At 42.8% G+C, this 26,801-nt stretch overlaps 1 protein-coding gene across 2 annotated transcripts in view; it reads left to right on the top strand.

Annotated features, from left to right (window-relative positions):
* Positions 1–13,664: 13,664 nt before the first annotated feature.
* The window catches only part of NIPAL2 (NIPA like domain containing 2), a 99,176-nt gene continuing 86,039 nt past the window's right edge, over positions 13,665–26,801 (top strand). For both annotated transcript variants that reach the window (XM_033202680.1, XM_033202679.1), the window contains exon 1: positions 13,665–14,061. In XM_033202680.1, the coding sequence (XP_033058571.1) occupies positions 13,927–14,061 (135 nt within the window). In that variant the 5' untranslated portion in view covers positions 13,665–13,926. The remainder of the gene's footprint in view (positions 14,062–26,801) is intronic.

Here is a 26,801-nt window from a genome sequence, read left to right as displayed (position 1 = left end):
AGATTCATTTTCTCCTGTATTTAGCACTTAGGTACCGAGTTTCTACTTGATTTATACTTATTTATCTTTTTATGTATATGTTCTGTCTCTTAAACTGGAATTAAGCCACTTACAGCAAGGGACAGATCCAGTTTCCTCCATGAATTCCAAAGTCCTTCTTAGTGAGGAGCCACGTGAGTGCAGGCACTCCATACACTTTGGATGTTGATGATGACGGTGAAAATGATGATGATAATGGTGATGGAGAAGAATGAGAAGGAGAGAAGAAAGAGAGAAAACAAATTTGTCCTAAGGGACAAGTTGAATGACTATTGAGATCAAACTCCAGGCCAAAGAAAAATCTGAGAAATGCTCAAATTTATGTTTGTGACACTTCTACTTGCCAGGTTTGTCACATCTGGTTTCACAGGCCATTGTATCAGTGTGAAATGCAAAGCTGGATTGTTTCTTTCATTCCTTTCCTTGAGGACCACACTGTGATGGCGACTTTCATGTGTCCACTTGACTGGGCCACAGGGTACCCAGACATTTGGCCAAACATTATTCTGGATGTGGCTGTGCGGGAGTTTCTGGAGGAGCCTCACACAGCTGAATTGGCAGACTGAGTACAGAGACTGTGCTCCCTAATGTGAGTGGGCCTCATCAGTTGACTGAAGACCTGAATAGAACGAAAAGGCTGAGTCAGAGGGAACCCCTGCTGTCTGACGGCTTGAGCTGGAACATGGGTCATTTCCTGCCTTTGAAATCTAACTGGAAAATCGGCTCTTCTTGGGACTCAGACCTGCCCACTTTTGGGCTGGAACCTACCCCACTGACTCTCCTGGTCTCAGGTCTTCAGACTCGGAATGAAATTGCACCATCGGCTCTTTAGGGTGTTCAGTTTGCCAGCTGCAGATCTTGGGACTTCACCTTCATAATCATGTGCGCCAATTCCTCATAATAAGTCTGTGCGTGTATGCGTGCATGTATGCCTGTCTCCTATTAGCTCTGTTTCTCTAAAGAGCCCTGATTAGTATACCCTTCTACTTGGACATCGTTGAGCAGCAGAAGTCTTGGCTCCACCACAAATCAGCAGTGAACATTAGATAAATAATTTAGCTTCTCTAAGCTGAGGTGTTTGCTTTTGCTTTTTAAAAATGCAAATTTTCACCAGGCACGGTGGCTCACGCCTATAACTCAAGTATTTTGGGAGGTCAAGGCGGGTGGATCACTTGAGGCCTGCAGTTCAAGACCAAGCTGGCTGACACAGCCAAACCCCATCTCCACTAAAAACTAGAAAACTTAGCTGGGCGTGGTGGGGCCTGGAATCCCAGCTACTTGGGAGGCTGAAGCATGAGAATCATTTGAATCTGGGAGGCAGAGGTTGCAGTGAGCCAAGATTTCACCACTGCACTCCAGCCTGGGCAACAGAGTGAGACTCTGAAAAAAAAAACATTAATTCAAATTTTATTGAAGAGAGGTTGGTTAACAGGTACAAACACAATTAGGTAGAAGAAATTAGTTCTAACGTTGGATAGCAGAGTAGGCTGACTATAGTTAACAACAATGTATTATATATTTCAAAATAGCTAGAAGAGAAGAGTTTAAATGTTCCCAATACATAGAAATGATAAAAACTCAGGGTGATGGATACCCTAAATACCCTGACCTGATCATTTCACATTCTATGCATGTAACAAAATATCACGTGTACCTCATAAATATGTACAAATATTATGTATCAATTAAAAATAAATAAATAGGCTGGGCGCAGTGGCTCAAGCTTGTAATCCCAGCACTTTGGGAGGCCGAGACGGGCAGATCACGAGGTCAGGAGTTTGAGACCATCCTGGCTAACACGGTGAAACCCCGTCTCTACTGAAAAATACAAAAAGCTAGCCGGGCGAGGTGGCGAGCGCCTGTAGTCCCAGCTACTCAGGAGGCTGAGGCAGGAGAATGGCGTAAACCCAGGAGGCGGAGCTTGCAGTGAGCTGAGATCCGGCCACTGCACTCCAGCCCGGGCGACAGAGCAAGACTCCGTCTCAAAATAAATAAATAAATAAATAAATAAACAAACAAAATACAAAAATGCTTTTTAAAAACACAAACATTCTGCTTACTTTACACAGCTTTTGAAAGAAGCAAATGAAACAATAGAGGTGACAGTGTTTGTAAACTATAAACTGAAAGGGAAAGATAATACTATGATGTGGCTAACTACTTCTTTCTTTCTTTCTTTCTTTCTTTTTTTTTTTGAGACAGGGTCTTGCTCTGTTGCCCAGGCTGGAGTGCAGTGGCATGATCATGGCTCACTGCAGCCTCAACCTCCCAGACTCAAGTCATCTTCCTCTCAGCCTCCCAGGGAGCTGGGACCACAGGCACATGCCACCACACCCAGCTGATTTTTCTTATTTTGTAGAGACGAGGTCTCACTATGCTACCCAAACTGGTCTCCAGATTCCTGAGCTCAAGCAATCCTCTGACCTTGGCCCCCCAAAGTGCTGGAATTACAGGCATGAGCCACTAAGCCCAGCCAGTAACTACCTCTTGGCCTCCGACCTGTGGCCCTTTGTCTACCTCTGTATTTCTCACCCCAGGGGAGTTTCATTTACCAATTACATCTAAGATCTGTTGTGTCATCACCCCAAATTAAATATTTTATTTCTAAAATTAAGGTTTTTATCTCACTCCCCTCAGTATTTCTCCAATTCACAAGCAGCCTTACCAGTAACAAACCTATTATGTAGTAAGATTTGAGGGGCAATTTTGCCCTTCCCACCTCCATCTACCCAAATTCTTACCATGACTGAACGAAATACTCCTTTGGGTTAAGACCTTGTGCTGCCAGGAGAGTCCGTTTAGAAAGCAAATAGACACAGAAGATCTATTATGTCCATATCTTGGCATGGATTCATTCTTAGACTCCTCTTTGAAAGTAGAAAGCAAAGGAATGAGAAGTGAGATGGTATGATTTTAGACAAGGCAGGGGAAGAGATGCTGTCTGTGGAGGACTGGCCTGGATGGGACACAGCCTTGGGAAGCCCTGCCTAGCCAGAAGTCAGTAAAGGCAGGTGGGATGGGGTATGGAGGGAGGACAGGAGTTGGGGAGGGTTATGGAAAAAGGCTTTGCCGTAAGTCAAGGAAAGGTCAGTCTTAAAGCAGTGTGGGTACTAGATTAACCTCTGTCCATTGAATACTTTTGTTTAGGGCTGGCTCTGTTCTTGTTTCTCCAGGCTTGAGACCAGATATTCTTATCAGCTCTCTCCTCCACTGGCCTATTCTACCTCCCTCAAGTCATCTCTCACTGCTGTTTTTAAATTCCACGTTGCTTGGATCCTGCCTTTGCGTCTGGTTCCCAAAAATGCAATTCTGCCTCAGGCCCCGAGGGTCACACCAGGACTGTGCTTGGCCTCTCAGCCTTGGTACTCCCCTTGATGGGTTTCCCCTGCTCTGAGCATTGTCTCCCTGGAGTATGGACTGATCCCAACATCCCTTTCCCAGAAGCCTCCTATGGTTTCAAAGTTACAAAACTCCTGGCTCTCACCTGATTCCTAACCTCTTCCTTACCTAAGTTTCTTTACAGTAATAACTGACATTCCTATGGCGAATTAGAATTTTGTGAAATTTTGTAGTTAACTATAATCTGTCACCCCAACACTCCACTGAAACTCTCAGCAAAAGATCACCAGTGACCACCTATCATTGCCAAAGCCAATAAACACATTTCATTTACTGTCTCAGTATATCCTTTCTGCAGCTGACGGCTTTATTCAACACACCTTCATTTTTGTAGTTCTCTCCTGTCCAGGTTTCTACAGCACTGCTCTATGCTGGTTTTCCACAATATTGGCGATCGCTTTTATCTGCTCAGCATCCCTTTTCCTCACCTTGGTAATGCCCCATCATCTTGAATAGAGCGGGCACATGATCCAGGTGGGCCAATTTTAATACCAAATCCTTCTGTCCTCAGCGATTGGTCCAGGGATGGGTCACATGTCCCAAAGCAGACCAAGCAGAGATTTTTTCCCTGGACTTTCTAACTGAAGTTGGTTGGGAATACACTTAATTAATTGGTTTTGCTGCTTAACACATACCCTCAAAATCGCAGTGGTTTTTAACAATCTAAATTTATTTTCTTGCCCAAGAGTCTACAGGTCAGATATGGTTCCACTGAAGACAGCCAGGATTAGCTTCAGGTCCACTTCACAGATTTCCTTTTCCTCCCTGGACCGGTGGCTACTTAGAATTCTCTTTTCAGAGAGCAGCACAGGAATGCCTCTAAAAACTTTGGCCTGGAATTGTCACCCTCACTCCATCCACGTTTCTATTGCCCAAAGCAAGTCATGTGCCCAAGCCCACCATCACTGGGAAGATGCCTCTGTGGGAGAAACTGTAGTCACTAAGCAATGGGTGGGGAGGTACAAGGCAAATATTCCTGTGTCGGGGGCATGAAGAACCGTGTAGTCCAATCTGCCACACTCCCCCTTTCCTCGGTCACTGTAAAGATGGCATCAGGAGCCCCTGTGGCCATAGTCTCACCATGTGAAACTGATCGGAGGATGAAGCCCAGAGGGCACAATCAGGTTCCCAGATCCAGTAGTCCAGCTCCACCCCTGCCTTCCCAAGTTTTAGTTAGGAGTTAATGAATTTCCCTTTGAACTGGGATCCTGTCTCGAATACTGAGAACCCTACAAATCCGTGCTCTTACCTCTTAGGCAGTTTTTGTTGGCCTTGTGTTCTGTACTTTATCTGGAATAGTGGTCAGCAAATTGTGGCCTATGGGGTAAATCCAGTGACCATGCTGGTTTTGTAAATAAAGTCTTAATTGGAACACAGTCACATCCATTTATACACATGTTGTCTGTGGCTGCTTTCACGCTGCAACGGCAGAGTTGAGTAGTTGTGACAAAGACCATATGGTCCAAAAAACCTAAAATATTTACTATCTGGCCATTTACAGAAAAAAGTGTGCTGAACACTGCTCTAAAAGATGTTGGCTATTTGCTAACCCTGGCCAGTCTCATCCACCTGTATGCTGGTGAATCCCAGATCTATTTCCCTGGCCCTGACCTCACCAGCGCACCTTAGAATAAATTCTGCACACCCTTTCCTGCTTGAATATTCTACAAGTTCCTCAAATTCAACGAGTCTCGGAACCAAACTCTGGTTCCCCTACACTGGTTCCTCTTTCCTCTTCCCCACATCAGTGAACGGTGCTGCCTTCGTACTTAGCAGCCCCAGCTACAACAATCTTCAACTCTCCCTTCTCCCACCTTCCCCTGCCCCATCAGCAGGTCATGCTGATTTTACTTCTAAACATTTCTTAATCCCTCTCCTCCCCAGCCTTTCTCACATATCCTCACGTGAACCATAGCAGTCTCTAACTTGTCTCCTATCTTGTGTTTCTCCCCTTAAACCACACCCAGCCACACCTGTGCCTCCAACAAGGGATTTTACAGCACTAAGCTTGCCCTGCCGCTCTCTCATCTTAAGCTACTTAGCGGTTCCCCATTAAGAGTCAAGACTGACCTTGATCATCCAACACACAAAGCCCTCAATTTCCTGGCCCTGTCAGCCTCTCTATCCTTATGGTAGGGTACTTATAGCTTGTATCACCCAAGGGTAAAGTGGAATTGCTCCATGTGGATACATGCATACTCTTCTGTCTTTGCCTGCTGTGTTCTGCCTGCTGCAAGCCCTGTTCACCCTTGACCGCCCTTCTTCATGTGGCTAACTCATCTCAGGGCTCTCAGTAGTCATCACCTCTTCTAGGTAGCCATCCCAGGCTGCACCTGCCTGCCCAGCCTGAGCTGGCCGCTGCTTCTTTTTCCCTCCCACCCTTGCGCTGAAGTTAACTTGTAACATTGAGCCTACCTATTTATTTGCATGTCTGCCTGCTCACAGCCAGTTAAGCTCCTCATGCCTTATCCAATTTCATGTCCTGGGCTCCTGGCACAAAGTTAAGTATTTGGTGAAGTAGGCTGAAATACAGCTCACATTACCTATTACTTAATGTTCAAAAAAGCCTTTAAGATAAATATTATCATTCCTACTCTATGAATTAGGAAACTTAATATCAGAGAATCTGCCCAAAGTCATACAGCTGATAAAGGTCAGAAGAATACACTTTAATCCAGGTCTTCCAATCTTAAACTTTTCAAACCTCTGACCACAAAACCTTGGTTTTTTTCTGGATGGGTCTTTTTCTGTTAGTTGTGAAATATATTATGGTTATAAAAAACACACTTGACATAAGTGTGTATCTTTAAGAACACTAATAGTACAAATGCCCATGTAATACATCACCCAATTTAGAAAACAGAATGTTGCCAAACCTTTCAACCACTATCAGAATTTTTGTGTTTATCATTTTTTGCCCCTTCCTTCCTTCCTTCCTTCCTTCCTTCCTTCCTTCCTTTCTTTCTTTCTTTCTTTCCTTCCTTCTCAGACAGGGTGTCACTCAGTCCCCCAGGACAGAGTGCAGTGGAGCCATCACAGCTCATTGTACCTACACGATCTCACCATGTTGCCCAGGCTCGATTTGAACTCCTGAGCTCACATGATCACCTTGTCTCCGCTTCCTGAAGTGCTGAGATTATAGGCATGAGCCACAGCACCTGGTCCCTCCTTTGCTTTTCATTAGGTCCTGCCACATATAGATAGATGTACTTTTAAACAATATATTGTCTAATTTTGCATGCTTTTGAATAATATTGAATATAATCTTCTATGGATTTGCCATTATTATCTTTGTGGGATTCATCCACGTTGCTATGGCTACTAGGTGGTTGCAGGTAATTTCATTGCTGCGTTCCATTTTATAAATGTATCAAAATTCATTTGCCCACTATTCCTGCTGATGGACATTTGAGCTGCTCGCCTCCACTTCCTAAAGTGCTGGGATTACAGGCATGAGCCACAGCACCTGGTCCATCCTTTGCTTTTCATTAGGTCTTCCCACAGACAGATAGATGGACATTTGAGCTGCTTCCAGTTTTTCGTTTGTTCGCTTTTTTTTTTTTTTTTTGCTATTACAAAGGGTGCTGTTATTCTTGTACATCTCTTCTGCTGTCCAGTATGGAAGTTTCTCTGGGGCATGTACATAAGAGTGAAATTCACATGTACTCCTTCATCTTTACCAAATACTGTCAAACTCTTTCCAATGTCAATAGCATCAGCACTAAATAAGAGTTTCTTTTGCTCCACATCCTTATCAACATTTGGTATGCAAATTAAAAAAAAAATTTTTGCCAACAAGCAGGTGTAAAATGGTTCTCATTGGAGATATTATTTTGTATTTTTCTGATTATTGGTGAAATTGAAGTATTTTATATGTTTATTAGCCATTTATATTTTTTCTTATGAAGACTGTCTGTTTATACTTTTGCCCATTTTTCTACCAGGTTGTCTGACTTTTTCTTATTGACCTGAAGGAGTTATTTATATATTCTGGATGTGAATCCTTGGTCAGTCATATGTGTGAGAAATAAAGGTTCTGAGTTTGATTTTTGTTTTGTTTTGTTTTGTTTTTTGAGACAGGGTCTCACTCTATTGCCAAGGCTGGAGTGCAGTGGCATGATCACAGGTCAGGGCAGCCTTGACCTCCTGGGCTCAGGTGATCTGATCCTCCTGCCTCAGCCTCCCCAAGTAGCTGAGACTACAGGCATGCGCCACCATCCCTGGCTAGCATTTTTGTATTAAGGTTCTCAGTTTCTGACTTATCTTTTTACACTTTATGGTGCCTATTGATGTATACAAGTTCTTAGTTTAGCTGGGCATGGTGGCTCATGCCTGTAAACCCAGCACTTCGGGAGGCCAAAGCAGGCAGATTGCTTGAGCCCAGGAGTTTGAGACCAACCTGGGCAACATAGTGAAACTCCATTTCTACAAAAAACACAAAAATTAGCTGGATGTGGTGGTGTGAGCCTGTAGTCCCCGCTAGTCATGAGGCTGAGGTAGGAGGATGGCTTGAGCCTTGGAGATCAAGGCTTCGTTGTGCCAAGATTGCACCACTGCACTCCAGCCTGGACAACAGAGCAAGACCCTGTCTCCAAAAAAAAAAAAAGTTCTTAGTTTTATTGTAATTGCACTTATGAATCTTTGTCTATGTGGATTCTATTTTTTAATTTGTTTAAGGGATCCTTCCCTATTGTAAGGTTATAGCCAGCACTTATTGAGTACTTTCTATGTTTTGGGTACTCCTTATCATCTCCCTTTTACAGGTGTTGAAGACAAGGCTCAGAGAAATTGAGCAACTAGATGAGGTCATACAGCAAATAAGCAGTGGAGTCAGGATTTGAACGCAGACAGTCTGCCTTGTGTTTGCACTTTAACAATTGCCAAACTGCTGTTTATAGAGATAGTGTCATATGTTATTCTATAAGATTTAAAGTTTTGTCTCTCTCATCAAAGTCTCTAATCTGGACTTGGCTTATGATGTGAGATACCTGAATTAATCCATACCCTTCTCTACTTTGGCCCCTTAAAAGCTCCTAATTTGAGTAATGCTTATTGTAACACAACTAGTATCAACTGAATTGTGCTAGAGATGAATTTAAAAGAAAAAACATTTTATTCATGGAAACAACTGACACTGTGGACTGCTAGAAAGGGGAGGGAAGGAGGAGGGTATAGGTTGAAAAACTACCTATTGGTAACTATGCTCACTACCTGGATGCAAGAATCCCATGTAACAAACCTGCACATGTCCTGCTGTATCTACAAAAAAGTTGAGAGAGAGAAAAAAAAAAAAAAAAAGCTGTTTTGTTAATGCTGCCAGTGACTGATCCCAGGCAAGGTAGGCAAAATCTAACCCTGCTCTCTAAGTAAATGATTTGGCACCAGAGTAGAGTTCTTCAAATTAACTGAGGAAGACAGACCTCCACGTTTCAGCCCTTTTTTTAGCTTTTGGCATCCCGTAAAGTGAACAGGATATCCCCTGAAGAAATCCCACGAGAGGTAGAGGCCGTTACAAAGTACAGAACAATCTCCACAGCTCTGCCTACACTGCTGGGACCAAAATAGTTCACATGGCATTCCTGCCGCCTCCTTGTGAACTGTGTGGGAAGGAACGCTGGTCACGAATTCTTCGTTTCAACCACCCCCACACATTAGGACAGCAGCAGCAACAGCAGTGACATCTTGGAACTTAGAGAACAGCACGTGGTAGGCTGTACATCAAATCTTCTCTGCATCATGTACCATCTTCCTCCAAAATTAGAGATTTTAAACAAATGTAAAGAAATTGAAAATGATTTTTTAAATTAAGAAATAAAATGGGAACAAGTTGAGTATAGCAGAGTATCAACTAAAGAAAAAAAATCAAGCTTTTAAAGAATTAAACTTAGTTTTATTCAGAAGTCTCACTGAATTTTTTGAAGCCAGGAGTTCTAGACCAGCCTGGGAAACATAATGAGACCCCATCTCTACAAAAAAATTTAAAAATTGGCTGGGCACAGTGGCTCATGCCTGTAATCCCAGCACTTTGGGAGGCTGAGGTGGACAGATCACGAGGTCAGGAGTTTGAGACCAGCCTGGCCAACATGGTAAAACCCTGTCTCCACTAAAAATACAAAAATTAGCCAGGCGTGATGGCGTGCACCTGTAATCCCAGGTACTCAGGAGGCTGAGGCAGGAGAATTGCTTGAACTCAGGAGGCAGAGGTTGCAATGAGCTGAGATTGTACCATTGCACTCCAGCCTGGGCAACAGAGCAAGACTCCATCTTAAAAAAGAAAGAAAGAAAGAAAAAGAATTAGCTGGACATGGTGGTGCACACCTGTAGTCCCAGTTACTCAGGAGGCTGAGATGGGATGATCACTTGAGCCTAGGAGGTCGAGGCTGTAGTGAGATGAAATTGCGCCACTACATTCAAGATCATGCCACTGCACTCCAGCCTGGGTGACAGAGCAAGACCTTGGGGGAAAAAAAAAGAAGGAAGGAAGGAGGGAAGGAAGGAAGGAGGGAGAGAGGAAGGGAGGGAAAGAAAGAGAAAGAAAGAGAGAAAGAAAGAAAGAAAGAGAGAGAGAGAAAGGAAGGAAGGAAGGAGGAGGGAGGGAGGAAGGAAGAGAGGAAAGGAAAGGAAGGGAAGGGAAAATAAAGAAAAGAAGGGAAGGGAAGAGGAAGGAAGAAAGGAAGAAAAGAAAAAAAAAAAAAAGAAAAGAGAAGAGAAGAAAGAAAACCCTCTAGGGAAACTAGAATTGTTGCTGAGTCTATGAAACAAACTTTCTCAAGATTAAGAGAAAGAAGACAGGGAAAATAAGAACAAGAAAGAAGGGAGAAAAAAATTAAAATGACATGTGCCAGAGACAAGGAAATGTGGTTTCTTTTTCCCTCTTTAGGTGACAATGAGCAGATTCTAAAATAACTTAGGTAATTATGCATACAGTTGAGGACATGCTCTAGATAACAGAGTTGCCTGTAGGCACTGAGAAGCCTAAGGATCAATGGAGATCCCTGAAGTCTCAGGGCATGGTGACTCCTGCTTGTAATCCCAGCACTTTCGGAGGCTGAGGCTGGAGGATTGCTTGAGCCCAGGAGTTGGAGACCAGCCTGGGCAACACAGCAGACCTCATCTCTAGAAAAAATTTAAAAATTAGCCAGGAATAGTGACATGTGCCTGTGGTCTCAGCTACTCCTTAGGCTGAATTTTGGATCACTTCATCCCAGGAGTTCCAGGCTACAATGCCATGATCACGCCACTGAACTTCAGCCTGGGTGACAGAACAAGACTGAGGCCTGTGACCCAGGAGCAGTTATCTCAGATGGCTCCAAAGCAGCATTTCAGTTCACAGTTCATATGCAGGTGGTGAAAATTCAGTACTTGCAAAATCACATCAAACTTACACCTAAATTACATTAAATCAGAATCACATCAAGGTTTGCATTTAAGAGATACTCCTGGTTATAGATTGTAGACACATCATCACTAACCCCATCAGATGTTATCATATGCAATTAAAGGTAAGGACTAGGGTCATTTATCGTTTAAGAAACATAGTGACCGAAGCAAGACATGTAGGGGAGCTGTGTGCTCTGTCCTGTCTTCAGCATTTCCCTCTGGAGAGCTGCTTCACCACAGAATCGAGGGTTCAAGCAGAAATTAGCCAACATGGCTTCTTAAGTTTGCTGCTTTGGCTCACTAGAGTATGAGGGCCAGATCACAAGGATCTCATGTGCCACATTTTAAAAGTGTGGACTTTGGCCAGGCACGGTGGCTCACGCCTGTAATCCCAACACTTTGGGAGGCCGAGGTGGGCGGATCATGAGGTCAGGAGATGGAGACCACCCTGGCTAACACGGTGAAACCTCGACTCTACTAAAAATACAAGAAATTAGCCAGGCATGGTGGCAGGCACCTGTAGTCCCAGCTACTCAGGAGGCTGAGGCAGGAGAATGGCGTGAACACGGGAGGTGGAGCTTGCAGTGAGCCGAGACCGTGCCACTGCACTCCAGCCTGAGCATTACAGCAAGACTCCGTCTCAAAAAAAAAAAAAAAGTGTGGACTTCATTATGGCAATGGGGAGGCTTTGAGGTATTTTAAACCAGAAGGTAACACAATCCATTTAATATTTTGCTTGTTAGCAACTGTACAACTACTTATAATCTGGCTGATAGAAAAATACTAAAGAGTGGTTGTACCAGGCTTGACAGGTTCCCCTCCCCCATGCCCCCATGGCATTCCCACTCATCCTGGTTGGTAAAGCTCACCTCTCACTAGGCTGGAAATAAGCCAAGAATCACTTTCCCAGCCTCCCTTGCTGGTAGAACAAGGGCATGTGACCCAGTCCCAGCCAATGGGATCTGAGGTGAAAGGATGCAGGGAGGATTCTGGAAAAGGCTTTCCTCCCTCAATGGACAAGGCCAGTACTGCAGGGATAGCAGAGCAGAAAGGTGGAAGTGACAACATAATAGAACCACATAGAGACACATTCCTCTGGAGATAGCAGATACATATTGTTTAAGCCACTTTTACTTGGATATTCTGTTACTTGCATCTTAAAGCATGTGAAGAGAAAGAAGCATTAATAAAGTCACCAATATCAATTAATGTGATGTTATAGAAAACTTATCAGACCAGGCATGGCAGCTCACACCTGTAATCCCATCACTTTGGGAGGCCACGATGGGACAACTGTTTGAGGCCAGGAGTTCTAGACCAGTCTAGGAAAAATAGCGAGACCCTATCCCTACAAAAAAATAGAAAAATATTAGCCAGGACCGGGTGTGGTGGCTCACACCTGTAATCCCAGCACTTTGGGAAGCCAAGACAAGGGGATCACTAGAGGTCAGGAGCTTGAAGCCAGCCTGGCCAACACCGTGAAACGCTGTCTCTACTAAAAATACAAAAATTAGCCAGGCATGGTGGTGTGCACGTGTAGTCACAGCTACTCAGGAGGCTGAGGCAGGAGCATTGCTTGAACCCAGGAGGCAGAGGTTGCAGTGAGCTGAGATTGTCCCACTGCACTCCAGCCTAGGCAAGAGAGAGAGAGACTCTATCAAAAAAAAAAAAAAAAATAGCCGAGCATGGTGGCATGCACCTGTATGTAGTCCCAGGTGGGAGGATCACTTGGGCCCAGGAATGTGAGGCTGCAGTGAGTCAAGATCACACCACTGCACTCCAGCCTGGGCAACAGAGCAAGACCCTGTCTCAAAAAATAAAATAAAATGTAATATAACAAATGGAGACCTTTTTCCTTTAGATATTTATTTGAAGTAAACCAGCCTCTTAAAATTGGGAATAGTTAACCACAATTGTTAGCTGTTCACTGAACACCTCGAGTGCTTAAGCAAGAAACTACACAATTTCTGAGATGACATGTCTTGCTTTTTCTATATGTGAAATGACTTTTTCTCACTCTTTTCTCTCATTTGCACATTTCCCCTAAGAAACACTGAAAACTGTCCCTGCTCCCTTCTAGGCAGCAATTCTCTTTTCTTGAAGGTCTCTCTTTCATGAAGTCATGGAAGTCAAAGCACATTATCTAAGAAAAACCTCAGCATTGTGTAAACAAAAGAAGGCAAGTATCAGGCAGGCTTCAGGCAACAGTATAGAATCATGGTCTTTTTAAAGTGAGAAATACCTTACAGATCATTTGTGGTCACACATTATTATTTGAATACAGGTAAAACCAGAACATCTCGTTAGAGTTCTTAAGATTAATAACAACATTTATCTCTCATCCTAAATTCATATATACAGTAGCTGGCAAGTTTTCCCCAATTCCACCTGGTCCCATCTGAAGAAAACCCAATCCAGTCATCGCACACTGGGGTCCTACGGTCTACCACGTTCCTCATTCAACGATTATTTACTAAGGATGTATCAAGCACTGGCACTGAGATTTAATCGCTCGGATCTTTTTTGCTCATATTGCTTACAATATTTCTGGGAACTCATGACATTTTCATATGCAATTAACTTTTAAAATATCAGTGAGAAACACTACATATGTGATAGAGGACCGGAATTGCCAGGTAGAGATGGGAGATGGTAGCTGCTTTGGGTTAGTCAGTGTCTCCTCCTTTTCCACTGACTTGGACAAATGTTTACATCGGAGATTATCTGATTCTGGCCCCGACAAGCGCGGGCACCCGTTGCGGAGGCCCGCGGGGATTGCCCCCTGGGCAGTGCGGCCCGGAGGATGCAGACACTGGCCCGGCGGGAGGAGGACGCGGTGCGAGCCGTGCGGCCGCGGGAGGCCGCAGATCGCCGGTCTCCCCGCCGACACCTTGCTTCGGAGGAGGAGAGGAGGCCGCGCCCGGCCTGGCTGGAAGCACCTGCGGCCGCGCGGGGGCGGGAGCCAGGTGGCCTCGGCGCGCCAGCCTCGCCCGGGAACCGAGCAGGAAGTGGCTGCGGCGCGGCCCGGGCGCGGCCTCCTCGCGGTGCAAACGGGCGGGGAGGCGGCTGCAGCCCGAGCCGGAGCCTGAGAGCCGGGAGCGAGACCTCATGGCAACATTGGCGCCCGCGGGCCCCGGGGAAGCCGCCTCGGCCGCCCTGGACGAGCTGTCACTGAATTTCACGTACGGGGCGCCAGGTGCCGGCAACGGCTCCCTCTCGGGCGCCTGGTACCGCAGGAACCAGGTAAGGGCCGCCCCGCAGCTCCCGCAGCCCGGTGGGAACACGGCCGGGGCGGCTGCCTTCGGGCGCCTCTGCGCCTCGGCCGCTTTCCTGCCAGCTCTCAGGAAGACACCCGGGCTCTCCGAGTGGAAGGAGCTGACATGCGATGTTTCCTGCATTGACCTAAGTCCCCCTCATGTGGGAGCGCGGGGGTCCGCCCAGTCTTCCTCTCCCGGGCACCTGGCACTGAGAGTGGGCGTCCAGGTCCTGGGCCTTGACCTCAGCCACCCGTTCCTGGGCCTCCTGGTCCTGATCCCGCCTCCCCAGCCGGTGTCCGCCCTCTTCTCCCGGAAGGCATCTAGGAGTGTGGGGGCGATTATCCACTCATTTTCACCCCAGGATCCTTTTACAGTTAAAAGAAAAGAAGAAAAAAAGTGACACCCTGTTTTCAGAAGCAGAAAACTCATTAAGGATAACCTAATGTCACCTCGCGCAGATGCCCTGCGTGTGTCCCTGGTGTCTCAACACAGCTCTTCCATTTCCGTGCGAGGAACACATTTTCTCAGGTTGCATTTGCAGGACTCATTCTTTCCAACCGGCCCTTTGGGAAAACATTGTTAACTTAAACAACGCCAGTTTACACTGGAAATATACATTTAACAAAATCAAAGGGACTTGGAGTCGCCCATTTATTTTTGGCTTGGTTTAAGATGAGGAAGAGCTCTGACCAACCCTTCCTTTGGCAGCATTCATATTGCAACTGAGTTTTATCACAGTGGATTCCAGGCTTCCTCCTGTTTTCATTAAATGTGTTACTTTGTTCTTGTTCTTTAACAAAACCATGGATACTTTTATTTTTGCAACAATATAATCAGAAAATATTTGTTGCTGTTGTTCTAAATCGGAGAGTTTAACCAATTATCAAAGATTTAGATTCTTTTTATGCCTGAAGTGTTTTAAATGCTAATTTCTGAATGCAGAAGACAATATATTTGTATAAAAAATAAGTAAGATAAATAAGCATGCTCACTTTATTAGTTTTCAAGAGGGGAGAGTATTGTTTTAAGTCATTTCATCATAAAAGACATAAAAATAGGAAAAATGAGGGTACTCAGAGCCTCTTGATCAGTGTTTGTAATCCATCCCCATTTCTCCTTTCTTCTACAAAGGAATTACAAAGAAATCATTTTTATTGGAACTTGAGTATATCTAGTATATTATTCTTATATTAGATGCATTCTCGATGTAAGTTTAAGAATGAATTATCTATCCCCTCTTGAAAACAAAAAAAAAATTAGAGGGTTAGTAGATGCGATCATCCAAAAACAGGACACTGTTTTCACAGTGGAAACCTCTGTAGTCATTAGTTTTCTTTGACATTTCCTGGAATTCTTGATTGTCTTGGCTCTCTGATATCCAAACACAGATTATCATGTGACATTAATGCAAGGCAAATAAATACTGTTTGCAAGGCTTAATTTGCCTTTGACAGTATGTATTTGTACAGGTTAGAAAGGATGTATCCAGAATGTGCTAATTGAAATTACTGAGCTGACATCTAAACTTTGCTGGTTTGAGATAAGACTATATCAAGTTTTCCCATTACTGTGCAAATTTAGGCCCTCTTATAAGATGGTGGTATTTTATATTTTTGGTAATTGCATTTGTGTTAAGCAAAAGTAAAAATTAATTTTTAAAAAGTTCACTCGAGAAGCATTTTATTGAGTGCCTCTGGTGTTGTCCAGGCCAGTAAAAATAAAATTGAGTCTAATTTTTCTTGTCTTTTTCAACACTGAATAGAAATGGCTGAAAATGGGTGTGGTTCCAGAAAAACAAAGTGTGAGATATAAATGTGTCACTCCCATAATCAAAATGAATGTTGGTTGCTAGCTAGCCACAGCTTAATGATGCTTATTTGCTTGCCTCCATTGGTTTTATCACAACTAAAATATTTGCACAGTGCGTGTTGGCTGATGGCCTAGTTCTCTGTCCCTGTGTCCCTTCCAAAGTGATTATCATCAAATCTGATCAATTAACCTTAATACATAGAAATAGACAAACTTCCCTGGAATGCTTTCATGTAATAGATGAATGTTTAACAGTGGCCATTTGGAATCAATGTTGTCTAAGGCAAAGGTGTGAGTGCTTCTGGAGGAAGAAATCTCAAAGCAACTCAAAAGTAGTAGTTCAGTAGGGAAAGATGTCTTAGGAGCAGGGAGGTAAGGTCTTTGCCCTTTGCACTACTCAGATGCTGTGTGCTTGGTGAAAAGCCTGGCCTATAGAAGTATAGAAGTGACAGAGTTGTGCCAGGTAAACAAAGGGCACTTTATGTTTGATCCACAAGTTTTCAGTAGAGAAGGATAATGTTCCCAAGATGTTTATTGAGCTCCGTGCTATGTACAAAGCACTGCAGGGATATTCAATATAGTGCAAGACCCAAACTCTTCCTTCTGTGAATATTATTAGGTGTTTGGGAAAATGAGCTATGTAAGTAATGCCAAAACAAGGCAGTATGTTGTAAGTGTTTTGTGAGTGATATAAAGTCCTATGGAAATTCAGAGCAAGGGGGCATTTGGCTGGCCATCAGTGATGCTTTGTGGAGAGGTGGAGCTGGACAGTTAAAGATGGACAGGGTTTCATTGGTAGGCATGCACAGTGTAGGGCATTTCAGGAAAGGAAAAAGCTCAGGGACCCAGGAGCAGCCCTCATGGCCTGGACAGGTGCCTTTCTGAATATTTTCCTTCCTAGAGTACAGTTCAGCCATCATTCTGGTTGCGGTGGAAGATGGAGACTGACTATAAGGTGGAAATATGTTTTAGGGTCTTGTATATAGTCATGGATTGCCTTGAAGGACTGGTGACAAAGTTTAGACTTTACCTTGTAGACAGTGGGGAGCCATTGAAGATTTTTTTTGAGGAGTGCAGGAATCAAAGCAAATTAAATTTAAAAAATTTAAATTAAGGCTAGCCGGATCCAGAGTTTTCAAACTGGTCAGCTGTGGACTCAATCCAGCCTATAGATACATCTTGTTTGGCCAGCAGAGAGGCTTCAAAATCTTCAATACATTGCCAACACTTAAAAATGAGAAGATTAAATACAAAATTTCAAGTTACCATAATCTCTTTAAATATTAGGAGTTCCAGGAACACTGGGCCTTTTCCCCCACATGATCACTGAGCTGGATATCATGTTTAAAGCAAGCTGTGCTTCCTGCTGTAGCTCTCTTGCTTCTCTTTTCTTTTACCTACTGACTCCCATATGCATTTTTTTAAAAATTTTAATTTTTATGGATACATAATAGTTGTACATATTTATGTGGTCCATGTGAAATTTCAAAACATAGGCATTTAATTTGCAACCAGTGCTAGAGTCTGTCACCTCTGCTGTTAACTAGCATACTTGGACAAGTCACTTAATTTCTCTGGATGTCAGTTTCCTTATTGGTAAAAATTAGAGTTGGACCAAAAGATCTCCAGCTTCCCTCACGCTATGTGGTTGAATAAATAAGGGACAAACCAGCAAGGTTTGTAGAGACAATGGATAGAAGAGGGAAAATGTGGGAAATAATGGGAGGGAGGATTTTGTTGTTGGTTCTTTAAATTTATGCGTATTGTTAAATGTCTAAATTCACAAGGACATGGTCAGAAAGGTTTTTTCTGCGTAGGGTGAGATGAAACTTCAGGATTTTTTATGCCCTTTCTTTGAACTTTTGATATTCAATGGCTTGGATTTTAAATTCAACATATTTAAGGGAAAATTGATATAACTTGGCAGGGAGGAGGACAGCAAGGAGACGGACATTTGTTATGCATTTACTGTGTGACACTTTATAGCTGTTATCTCATTTGAGCCCCCCTCAGCCTCGTAAGGTATGTATTATCCTCACTGCTCATGTAAGGAAACTTGTGTTAAATAAGTTGCCCCGAGATCTTACAGCAAGTGTGTTTAACTGCAAAACTACTTTTATTCCATGCCTGAAGGCCATTGCTAGAAACTAAGGCTTGAAAACAATGTGGTAAGAGTCCACGTGAAGGGAAAATGATTAAGGCTTTTCTCTTGCTGGTCTTGAGAAAAATCGTGCTGAGTTTTATATTACCCTTTTATTAATTTTGCTTTGCTACCATCTATCTCTTTTCTGCTAGTAGCTGCATATGACTATCTCTTAAAGAAAGAATAGTGCAAAACTTTCAAATTGCTGGTCCTTTCCATTTCCTTCCTAAGAAAAATTCTTTCTCTATTTTGTTTTGTTCATACTTGATTTTGTTCCCTTCGTTATGTATCCAATGTGATATTTTTTCCTTTATCAGATTTTCTAGGAGATGTATGTATAAGGCAGCAAGAAGCCAAACATGGTAGCTTGTGCCTGTAGTCCCAGCTACTCAGGAGGCTGAGACAGGAGGAGCTCTTGAGTCCAAGAGTTCAAGACCAGCCTGGGCAACATAGCGTGATGCTGTCCCTTTAAAAAAAAAAAAAAAAAGCAAGAAGGGAGAGGGAGGAAGAAAGAGATTATCTCAAAGCAACTGTTCAAAACTTTTGTAAATCAATAAATAAGTCCCCTGGCCCTTGTTAGAGGAACTGAGTTTTAATATACTTGTGTATGTGGCAGACCAGATATTTGCATTTAAATCTACCTGATACCCTCCTTATGGCTTGAGTAATACTACATAGTTATAATATTCACATTGAGGCAATCAGCCAAATCCAAGCTATGGGAAACTGCCAGTTTACAGCATACATGGCCTGGTTTCTTAAAAAATCATTTTGATAAGGAAACATGGGGAAAAAATAGATAGTTGGATGACCTATCGATTAAAATAGACCTAAAAGACACAGCAGAAAAAGACACCATTTACTATAGTAGTTAGGGTTTCTTTAAAAATCATTTTTATGAGGAAAAAAGTGGAAAAAATGGGTAGTTGGATGACCTATAGATTAAAATAGACCTAAAAGACACAGCAGAAAAAGACACCATTTACTATAGTATTTAGGGGCACACACTTGGGTGATAAAGCTGTAAGAAAAAGCTAGAAAGTGATTGCCACAAAGTCAGGCCAGCAATTCCTCTGGGGAAGGGAGAGGGTTGTGATGGGAGGAGGAAAAGGGAGGGTTTGGGTAGGGACCCAATTTCTATTCTTGATCTGGATATTTTCCTTATGATAATTTATTGTAGTAATTTACTCATCAAAATAATTATCTTCACAGTTGTCTATATAATTTTTAAAAACTTAAAAAATAATACTAACATTGCTATGACTATTCAGCTTGCATGCTTCACCTAGGTAGCATGGGAAATGGTATGTCATAACCATTTTGTTAGCTTATGAGAATTAAACAATTTGTGTTTCCAATGTTGATGACTGTTCACACTGACATTTGAGAACTTACTTTGGAAAGGTTGACATTCCCCAAAGCTATTCTTTTTGTTCCTGTATTGTGCTGTTATAAAAGCTTGGACTCTTTACTGGATGTGTTGCCAAGTTTCTCGATTTCTCCATTTCTTGGCTTTCTCTATATAAATGGAAATAATAATAATACATATGTACCTTACAGAGTTGTTGTACGCACAAAATATGATAATGCATGTCAAATAGTTAGCAAAATGCCAGACACATAGCAAGTACCCAATAAACACTAGCTATTATTACATTGCAATCAACCTATAATATAGGAAATGTCATAAAAAAATGTATATCTAATAATCAGTAATTTTTGGACTCAGCTCATTGCAAATGGAAATAAGAAAAATTATGTCAGTTATTTGATGTAACTTTGCTTTCTTTAAACCATAACCACTATTTCTCTGCATCTAGTGCCTTCCTCACTCTCTTTGATGTTTGCCTCCCTTTCAGTCACATTTCAGAACTCTTCCTAAGGAGAGTAATTTTCTAATTGGAGCACTTGATATCTCGAAGTACTAAGGCAGAGATTCTTCCCATGTCTTCAGCCACTTTCCAGACTTCCAGGTTGGAAAGGTGGTGAATGTAGCACTGGGAACAGCTGATAGAGGTGTTTGGTGGCAGTAGTGTCATCATATTTCATAGGCCCTGACTGTAGTTTAACCAAGCAGAAGGACCACCATCCCAGCCTAGGAAAGCTCATTTAGTGTTAACATAAGACTTTATGCATTTATTTTAGCTTTTTTTTCTTTCCTGAAAGACTGATATTCCTCTATTCCATTTATAACTTCTGTTAACTGCCCCCTTCCCCATTCTATATTCCAATAGACTTACATTTTACATAAAGTCAAATCTCTTCACCCAGTCTGTCATGGCCCACCAAAGCATCCTAATTGCATGAAGCCTGGCAGATAGTACTCTACTGCCCCTCCATATAGCTCTCAGGATGTACACACTACACATTTGCCTCACCGTGTCACTTTCCCAGCCCTTGGTCACTCTTAATGTGTTTTTGTTTTGTTTTGTTTTGTTTTTTAGACAGAGTCTCACTCTGTCACCCAGGCTGGAGTACAGTTGCAGTTGTATGATCTCAGCTCACTGCAACCTCTGCCTCCTGGGTTCAAGTGATTCTCCTGCCTCAGCCTCCTGAGTAGCTGGGGCTACAGGCATGTGCCACCATGCCCAAATAATTTTTGTATAGATGGGGTTTTACCATGTTGGCCAGGCTGGTCTTGAACTCCTGACCTCAGGTGATCCACCCGCCTCAACCTCCCAACCTCATACTCCCACGGTAGTTATGAGCCACCGTGTCTAGCCTCAACATGGTATCTTGCCATCTTTGGCACATATCAGGAGGTGCTGACTGATCCCTAATGTAAATATTGGCTGATATATATTTAGTTATGAGCTCCATGCCTCACTGAAGATTGTATTTGTCCTAACATGACTTCTTCAGAGACCCACCCTGAGCTTGGCAGGTCATACCAGGTCTGCATAAAATGAGTGGCTGCTTGCCTGTGGCCTCAGCACTGGTTCCCTAAATCACCTTAGTCTTTTTCATGCTGCTATAATAGTATACCACAGACTGGGTAATTGATAAACAATAGAAGTTTATTCGGCTTATGGCTTTGGAGGCTGAGAAGTACAAGGTCTAGGGGCTGCATCTTGTGAGGGCCTTCTTGCTGTGTCATAACATGAGGGAAGGCATCAAATAGTGAAAGAATGTGCAAGAGAAAGCAAGAGAGGGCCAAAGTTGCTTTTATAAGAAACCTGCTCCACAAACAAAGACATTAATCCGCTCATGAAGGCAGAGCCCTCATGACCTAATCACCTCATAAAGGTCACACCCTTCAATACTGTTGCATTGGGGATTAAGTTTCCAATACATGAACTTTGGGGGACACATTTAAACCATTTCATCACTTGACCCCACTTCACCTTCTTTGCAACTCTCAAATTGTTTCCTCCTTCAGGAACTTGGACCATTGGCCTGATTTCTTTAGCTTGCAAGAGGAGTCAGTCTCTCTTCCGGTCTTTGAACTTGGCTTCCCTACCATGAATGCTTTGTAAGTTAAGAGGTTTTAGGTTGCAAGTTACACACGCACACACACACACACACACACAAAAGAAGAAGAAGAAGAAGAAGAAGGAAAGAAAGAAACTAACTTTAACTGACTTAAATAAGAAAAGAAAGTAATCCATCTGGATGATGTAAAAGGTCAGAAGAACTCTGGGTTCAGTCAACCCTCCATCCGGGGGGCTTTAAAAATATGCTGAATGCTCAGTTTCTCACTCTCATTTTCAACTTTTGTTCTTCAGGGTTGTTGGTTCCACTTTTATCAGGCTCATCCCTCTAGGGTACATACTTCCTTTCACCCCTTGGAAGAAAGAGCTTGACTTTCTCAGCCACTAATGAAAAAACATGGGCTTTAGTCTGATTGGATGATGTTAAGACCATGTCCTATCTCATACCAGTCACCAAAGTTGGAGTTACTGGGCTTAGTGTTCCCAAAGCACATGGGCACTCTTGAGAAGGACTGGACACCCACCTGAAATAGGAGTCCTGTAACCAAGAGAAAAGGGCACTGTATGCCTCAACAGCAATCCCCCCGCAGGTGGGCTCAAGTCCTCCTCCTGTGGAGTTTTGTCTTCATGGGACATGCTTGGGCTAACATCACTCCCAGCTCACCCAGGACCTTTCATTTCTGTGTCCTGGCTCACATGAGCGGCTCCCCAGAATAACTCACTCATTCGGCCTTGTCTTTGTTGGTGGGACCCAAACAGTAATCTCCTTAGAAGCTTAGATTATAGGTTTAATTTCTGAAATATTTTCAAAAGCATCATCCCTAAGTAGTAACTATTTCCAAGTTCTAAATATATCTCCCCCTGCCCCCAAGAAATTCTAGAAAGGCCTCTGCTCATTCCTATTGATAGAAAAGTTAAAGGGAACAAGTGGCAAAGGCAGTGTCCTCTGCTTGGTCTCTATCTTGCTTATTCTTGCTAGGCAAGTTCTTATCAACAAACACCTCTTCAGTAGGTAGGACAAGTTTAGCATATTTAGGTGACTTAGGTTATGGTGTACAAATACAATGCTGTATGGAGTCCTGGGGTCATGTTAGCATTGTGAATATCTCATTCAAGTTTGAGGTGATTCCTGGGAATTCTGGGGGTCTTTATTTCCTCTTCAACCTCTGGACTTGCAGGGCTCTGATTGTTCCAGGGCTGTTTTGGGGGCTGTCTGTATTGTGTTCCCTCTTATCACAGCCCACATTAGGCTGGGTCAGTGAATCAACGAAGGTCCAAAATGCAACCAACTTTCCATTCAAGAAAAATCGTAAGCAGAGAGTCCCTCTCTATAAGGCAGTATTACCAAAGAAGTCAGAAAACATGGACTATGACCTCAAAAAGTAGCTGCATTTTTTGTGATATACATTGTGTGTGTGTGTGTGTGTGTGTGTGTGTGTGTGTGTGTGGAGAGAGAGAGAGAGAGAGAGGATGCCTTAGAAATACTTGAAAAACATTTGAAAAAGTGGTTAGAAGTCACCCTCCTTATATAACCTGGTGAGTTATTTACATTAAACTTCCAGAACTAACATGGTTCTGTTTTGTGATTGTGAATAAGAGAGCCAAAACAGAAGAGGAAAGATTGTGACATACATTTGGATATGGCTGCTGGAGTCACAATGGTAGAGAAATGGGCAGTTCTTTGTGAGCAAGATTCGACCCAAATAACAATTGCCATCAGTGAATCCTGTAGGTGTCATATGAGCATTGACCATGAGGTGTGTTGGGACCTGGCTGCTATGCCAGTGGGATGTGAGGCTTTTGCCAGGAATAGGGGGCTTAGGGATGAGGAAATATGCTTAGCTGTGAGGATTGGCCCTTTAGAGGTTGTGAAGAGCCCAAGTCACAATGTCTAAGGGGTATAGCAAACTTGAACTTGATTCCTGACTCAATTTCAGAAAGGTCTAATCTGGTGGGTGGTGAGGGCATCAGGAGTCTCTGGCAGAGATCAGTGAGTAAGTGGCAACATCATCACAATCCCTCCCCATATCAAGACAAAGACTCACCTGGTGGCTGACACCTGATATAGGCTGTAGAGTTTAGTCTTTGGGGAAAGATGCTGACAAAATACTGTTGGAGTTCAAGGCAGGCATTGCTCCCAAATAGAGTATGCACTCCGGAGACCCAGGCAGGTGTGAGGTAGAGCGATGCAGCTGACAGAGCTCACAGCATCCAGCTTTTGCAGAAGAAGCCTTGTTCCAAACCTGGGCTGGGCCTGCAAAAGGTGGCCTGCAATCCTGCTTCTTTGGAAACAAAGGATTATGGGTTGTTAAAACTATTATAATACACATGTTCTTGTAAAACATGAAAGTTATAAGGCCCTATATTGACCTGGACATAGACAGTGGCATTCTTTGTGTTCAGCATGTCTGTTTTTGTTTCAAAAACTTCCTCCCCAGTATTATACAGGATTAAGCTGTTTTGTAATAGAACCAAGTTTAAGACTTCCTTAACTGGAATCTCACCTTTTCTTGACTATTGTTGCTCCCCATTTAACAAAGTTAAACACCCTCAAAGGGTGTGTTATTAAATGTATTGCTTTTTCCATAAATGTGCTCTGCTGAGACTTACATTTCTCAGAAATGAAAAAACCTGGTGGCTTCTTAGCAAAACTCAGGCTTATTTTTAATGAAATTTTGTTTTTAAAAATAAAGAATGTACAATTATATAAATAAATGTGTTCCCTAGTAAAAGACAAATGTAATCATTCTTAATTGGATGGGAAGGCAATATGTTGGAGTTTTCTGCCTAGGCTTTAAGGTTGATTAAAAATTGGCATGAAACAGCTTGTAGAATAGCAACGATGTACTGTGTTATGTAACCCTGAGCCTTTATGTTGGCTTTTAAATAACCCAATTTGGATCTGGTGTCATACGATTTTCTCAGGATAGGAACCCAATAACCCAATAGCATACAATAACCAAGATAACAAATTAAAAATCTGCTCCTGACTGAAAATGTTTCTTTCTTCTTTTTCACATATAGGATTATAGTTTTAACTCGGTTTGTGCTAGTATTGCAGACAACTCAATTATCTACAAGAATGAAGGAGATTAGTGGTAAAAATAGCTCAACCCACCCAGTAATCTAAAAAGCATTACCGTATTTCAGGTCGTCTCCTATGTTTGCTGTATGAATATTGTTTCTTTTTTCTTTTCTTTTTTGTTTTTAGAGACAGGGTCTCACTCTGTTGCCCAGGCTGGAGTGCAGTGGTACAATCATAGCTCACTGCAGCCTCAAACTCCTGGGGTGAAGTGATCTTCCCACCTCAGCCTCCTGAGTAGCTGGGACTACAGGTGCGTGGCACCACGCCCAGCTAGTATTGTTTCTTTAGGACCCTGTTTTAATTAACTATCCTCATCACCCCTACTTCTTGTCTGAACTCCTAGATCGATCTCCTGCTTGGTCTTCCTGTTCCCTGGTCTCCTTGCCAGTCCATCCTCCACACTGCAGCTAGGATGAGTCTTCCAAAAGCCAAATCTGGACGTAGCCTTCTCTAGTTTGTGTCTTTGTGTTCTTTGAGTTCCTTGTGTCTTAGCACCGCCTACAGATCCGTGGCACAAAACGTCTCCTGCTTGCCTCTCCAGACCAGCTATACTGCAGTCCTCTGCTTTCAGGCCTGCAGGGCACCTTGTTTGCTGCACCTTGGGCCCCTGTACCTGCTCTACCCTTAGCCGAATGCACTCACCCTGGTGAGATATCACCCTGTGAGGCTTCCCTAACTCCATCCCTGGAGTAGGCTGAACAAAGACCCCCCAGCAAAAGATATCTGCATATAGATCCCAAAGTCTTCCTCGAATGTTACCTTGCATGGCAAAAAGAGAAATTTGCAGATATGATTCAAGTAAGGATCTTGAGATGGAGAGAGTGTCCTGGCTCACCCAGGTGGGCCTAAATGCCATCACAGGTATCCTCCTGACTCCTTGATTTCAGCCCAACAAAATTGAGTTTGGACTTCTAGCCTCCAGAACTGTGAGAGAATAAATTGTGTTATGTTAAGCCACCATGTTTTGTGGTAATTTGGTACAACGGCCACAGCAAACAAGTACAGTCCCCACCCTAGACAGATTTGTACTCTGTCTTCCCTATTCCCTGGGGTTCTGCAGAGCACACCTCTATTAGAGACCGAACAGGCTGTGCTCTGCTTGTTAGTGGTTGCTTTCTCTACTTCTTCTCAGCTTCCCTTCTAAAATTTTTTAATTTTTAATTTTTATGAGTACCTAGTAGGTATGTATATTTATGGGGTACATGAGATGTCTTGATACCAGCATGCAATGTTTAATAATCACATCATGGAGAATGGGGAATCCATCCCCTCAAGCTTTTATAATTGTGTTACAAACAATCCAATCATACTTTTTTAGTTATTTTTAAATGCACATTTAAGTTATTATTGGCTGGAGTCACTCTGTTGTGCTATCAGATAGTTGGTCTTACTCATTCTTCCTGTTTTTTTGTACCCATTAACCATCCCCACCTCACCACCGCCTACTCCAGTACCCTTCCCAGCCTCTAGTAACCATCCTTCTACTCCTTCTGAGCTTCTTGGGGGTACTTTGCATCCTTGATTCCTGACAGGGGGCCTAACATTTAGCGGTTGCTGAATGAATACCAAATGGATGCATGACTGGATGGATGAGGTCCTGATGTGAGCTTGCTGAAGTTGTCTGTCCCCTACATCCCTCCTCTTCTCTCTGATCATTTTCATTTCACGTCCTTTCCCTCTGTCTCGTGTGTTTTTCTCAAGCAGTGCCTACATGCGGTTTTCAGTTGCGCAATGGTTTTATTTTTCTCCTTAACATCTTTTCTTGGTTCTGCCAACTTCCTTTTCATTTCTTCTCTTTTATCATCTCCTCTTAACTCTATTTTTAAATAAATCCATCTTCTCCTTAATTTCACTGAGGCTGCAAAGGAGGGTGTATTTAAAATTTTTTAGCTTGGAAAATTTTAAACCTATAGAAAAGTAAAAAAGAATAGTACAATAAACACCATATGTCCCTCACCTGGAGATTCACCAATTGTTAACATTGTGAAATATTTGTTTCTCTCTCTATATATATATATAGATAGATATAGATATAGATATAGATAGAGAGAGTAATGGGCTATTTGAAAGTCAGTGGCACACATTATAAATGTTTACTCCTAAATACTTAAGATGTATCTCTAAGAGTTTGGATGTCTTCCTGTCCCATCCTAACTGTCCTGGCACATCCTAACATGCGCCTACCTGTCTACTGGCTACAAATGCAAAACAACTCCAGTTCATTCCTAAGAGTTTACCACGAGATGGGGTGAGCTGAA

Source organism: Trachypithecus francoisi, unplaced genomic scaffold (genome assembly GCF_009764315.1).
Source record: "Trachypithecus francoisi isolate TF-2019V2 unplaced genomic scaffold, Tfra_2.0 Lachesis_group7, whole genome shotgun sequence".
Lineage (NCBI taxonomy): Eukaryota > Metazoa > Chordata > Mammalia > Primates > Cercopithecidae > Trachypithecus > Trachypithecus francoisi.
The sequence above is the reverse complement of the archived record's forward strand: the minus strand, read 5'-3'. Positions and strand labels throughout refer to the sequence as shown.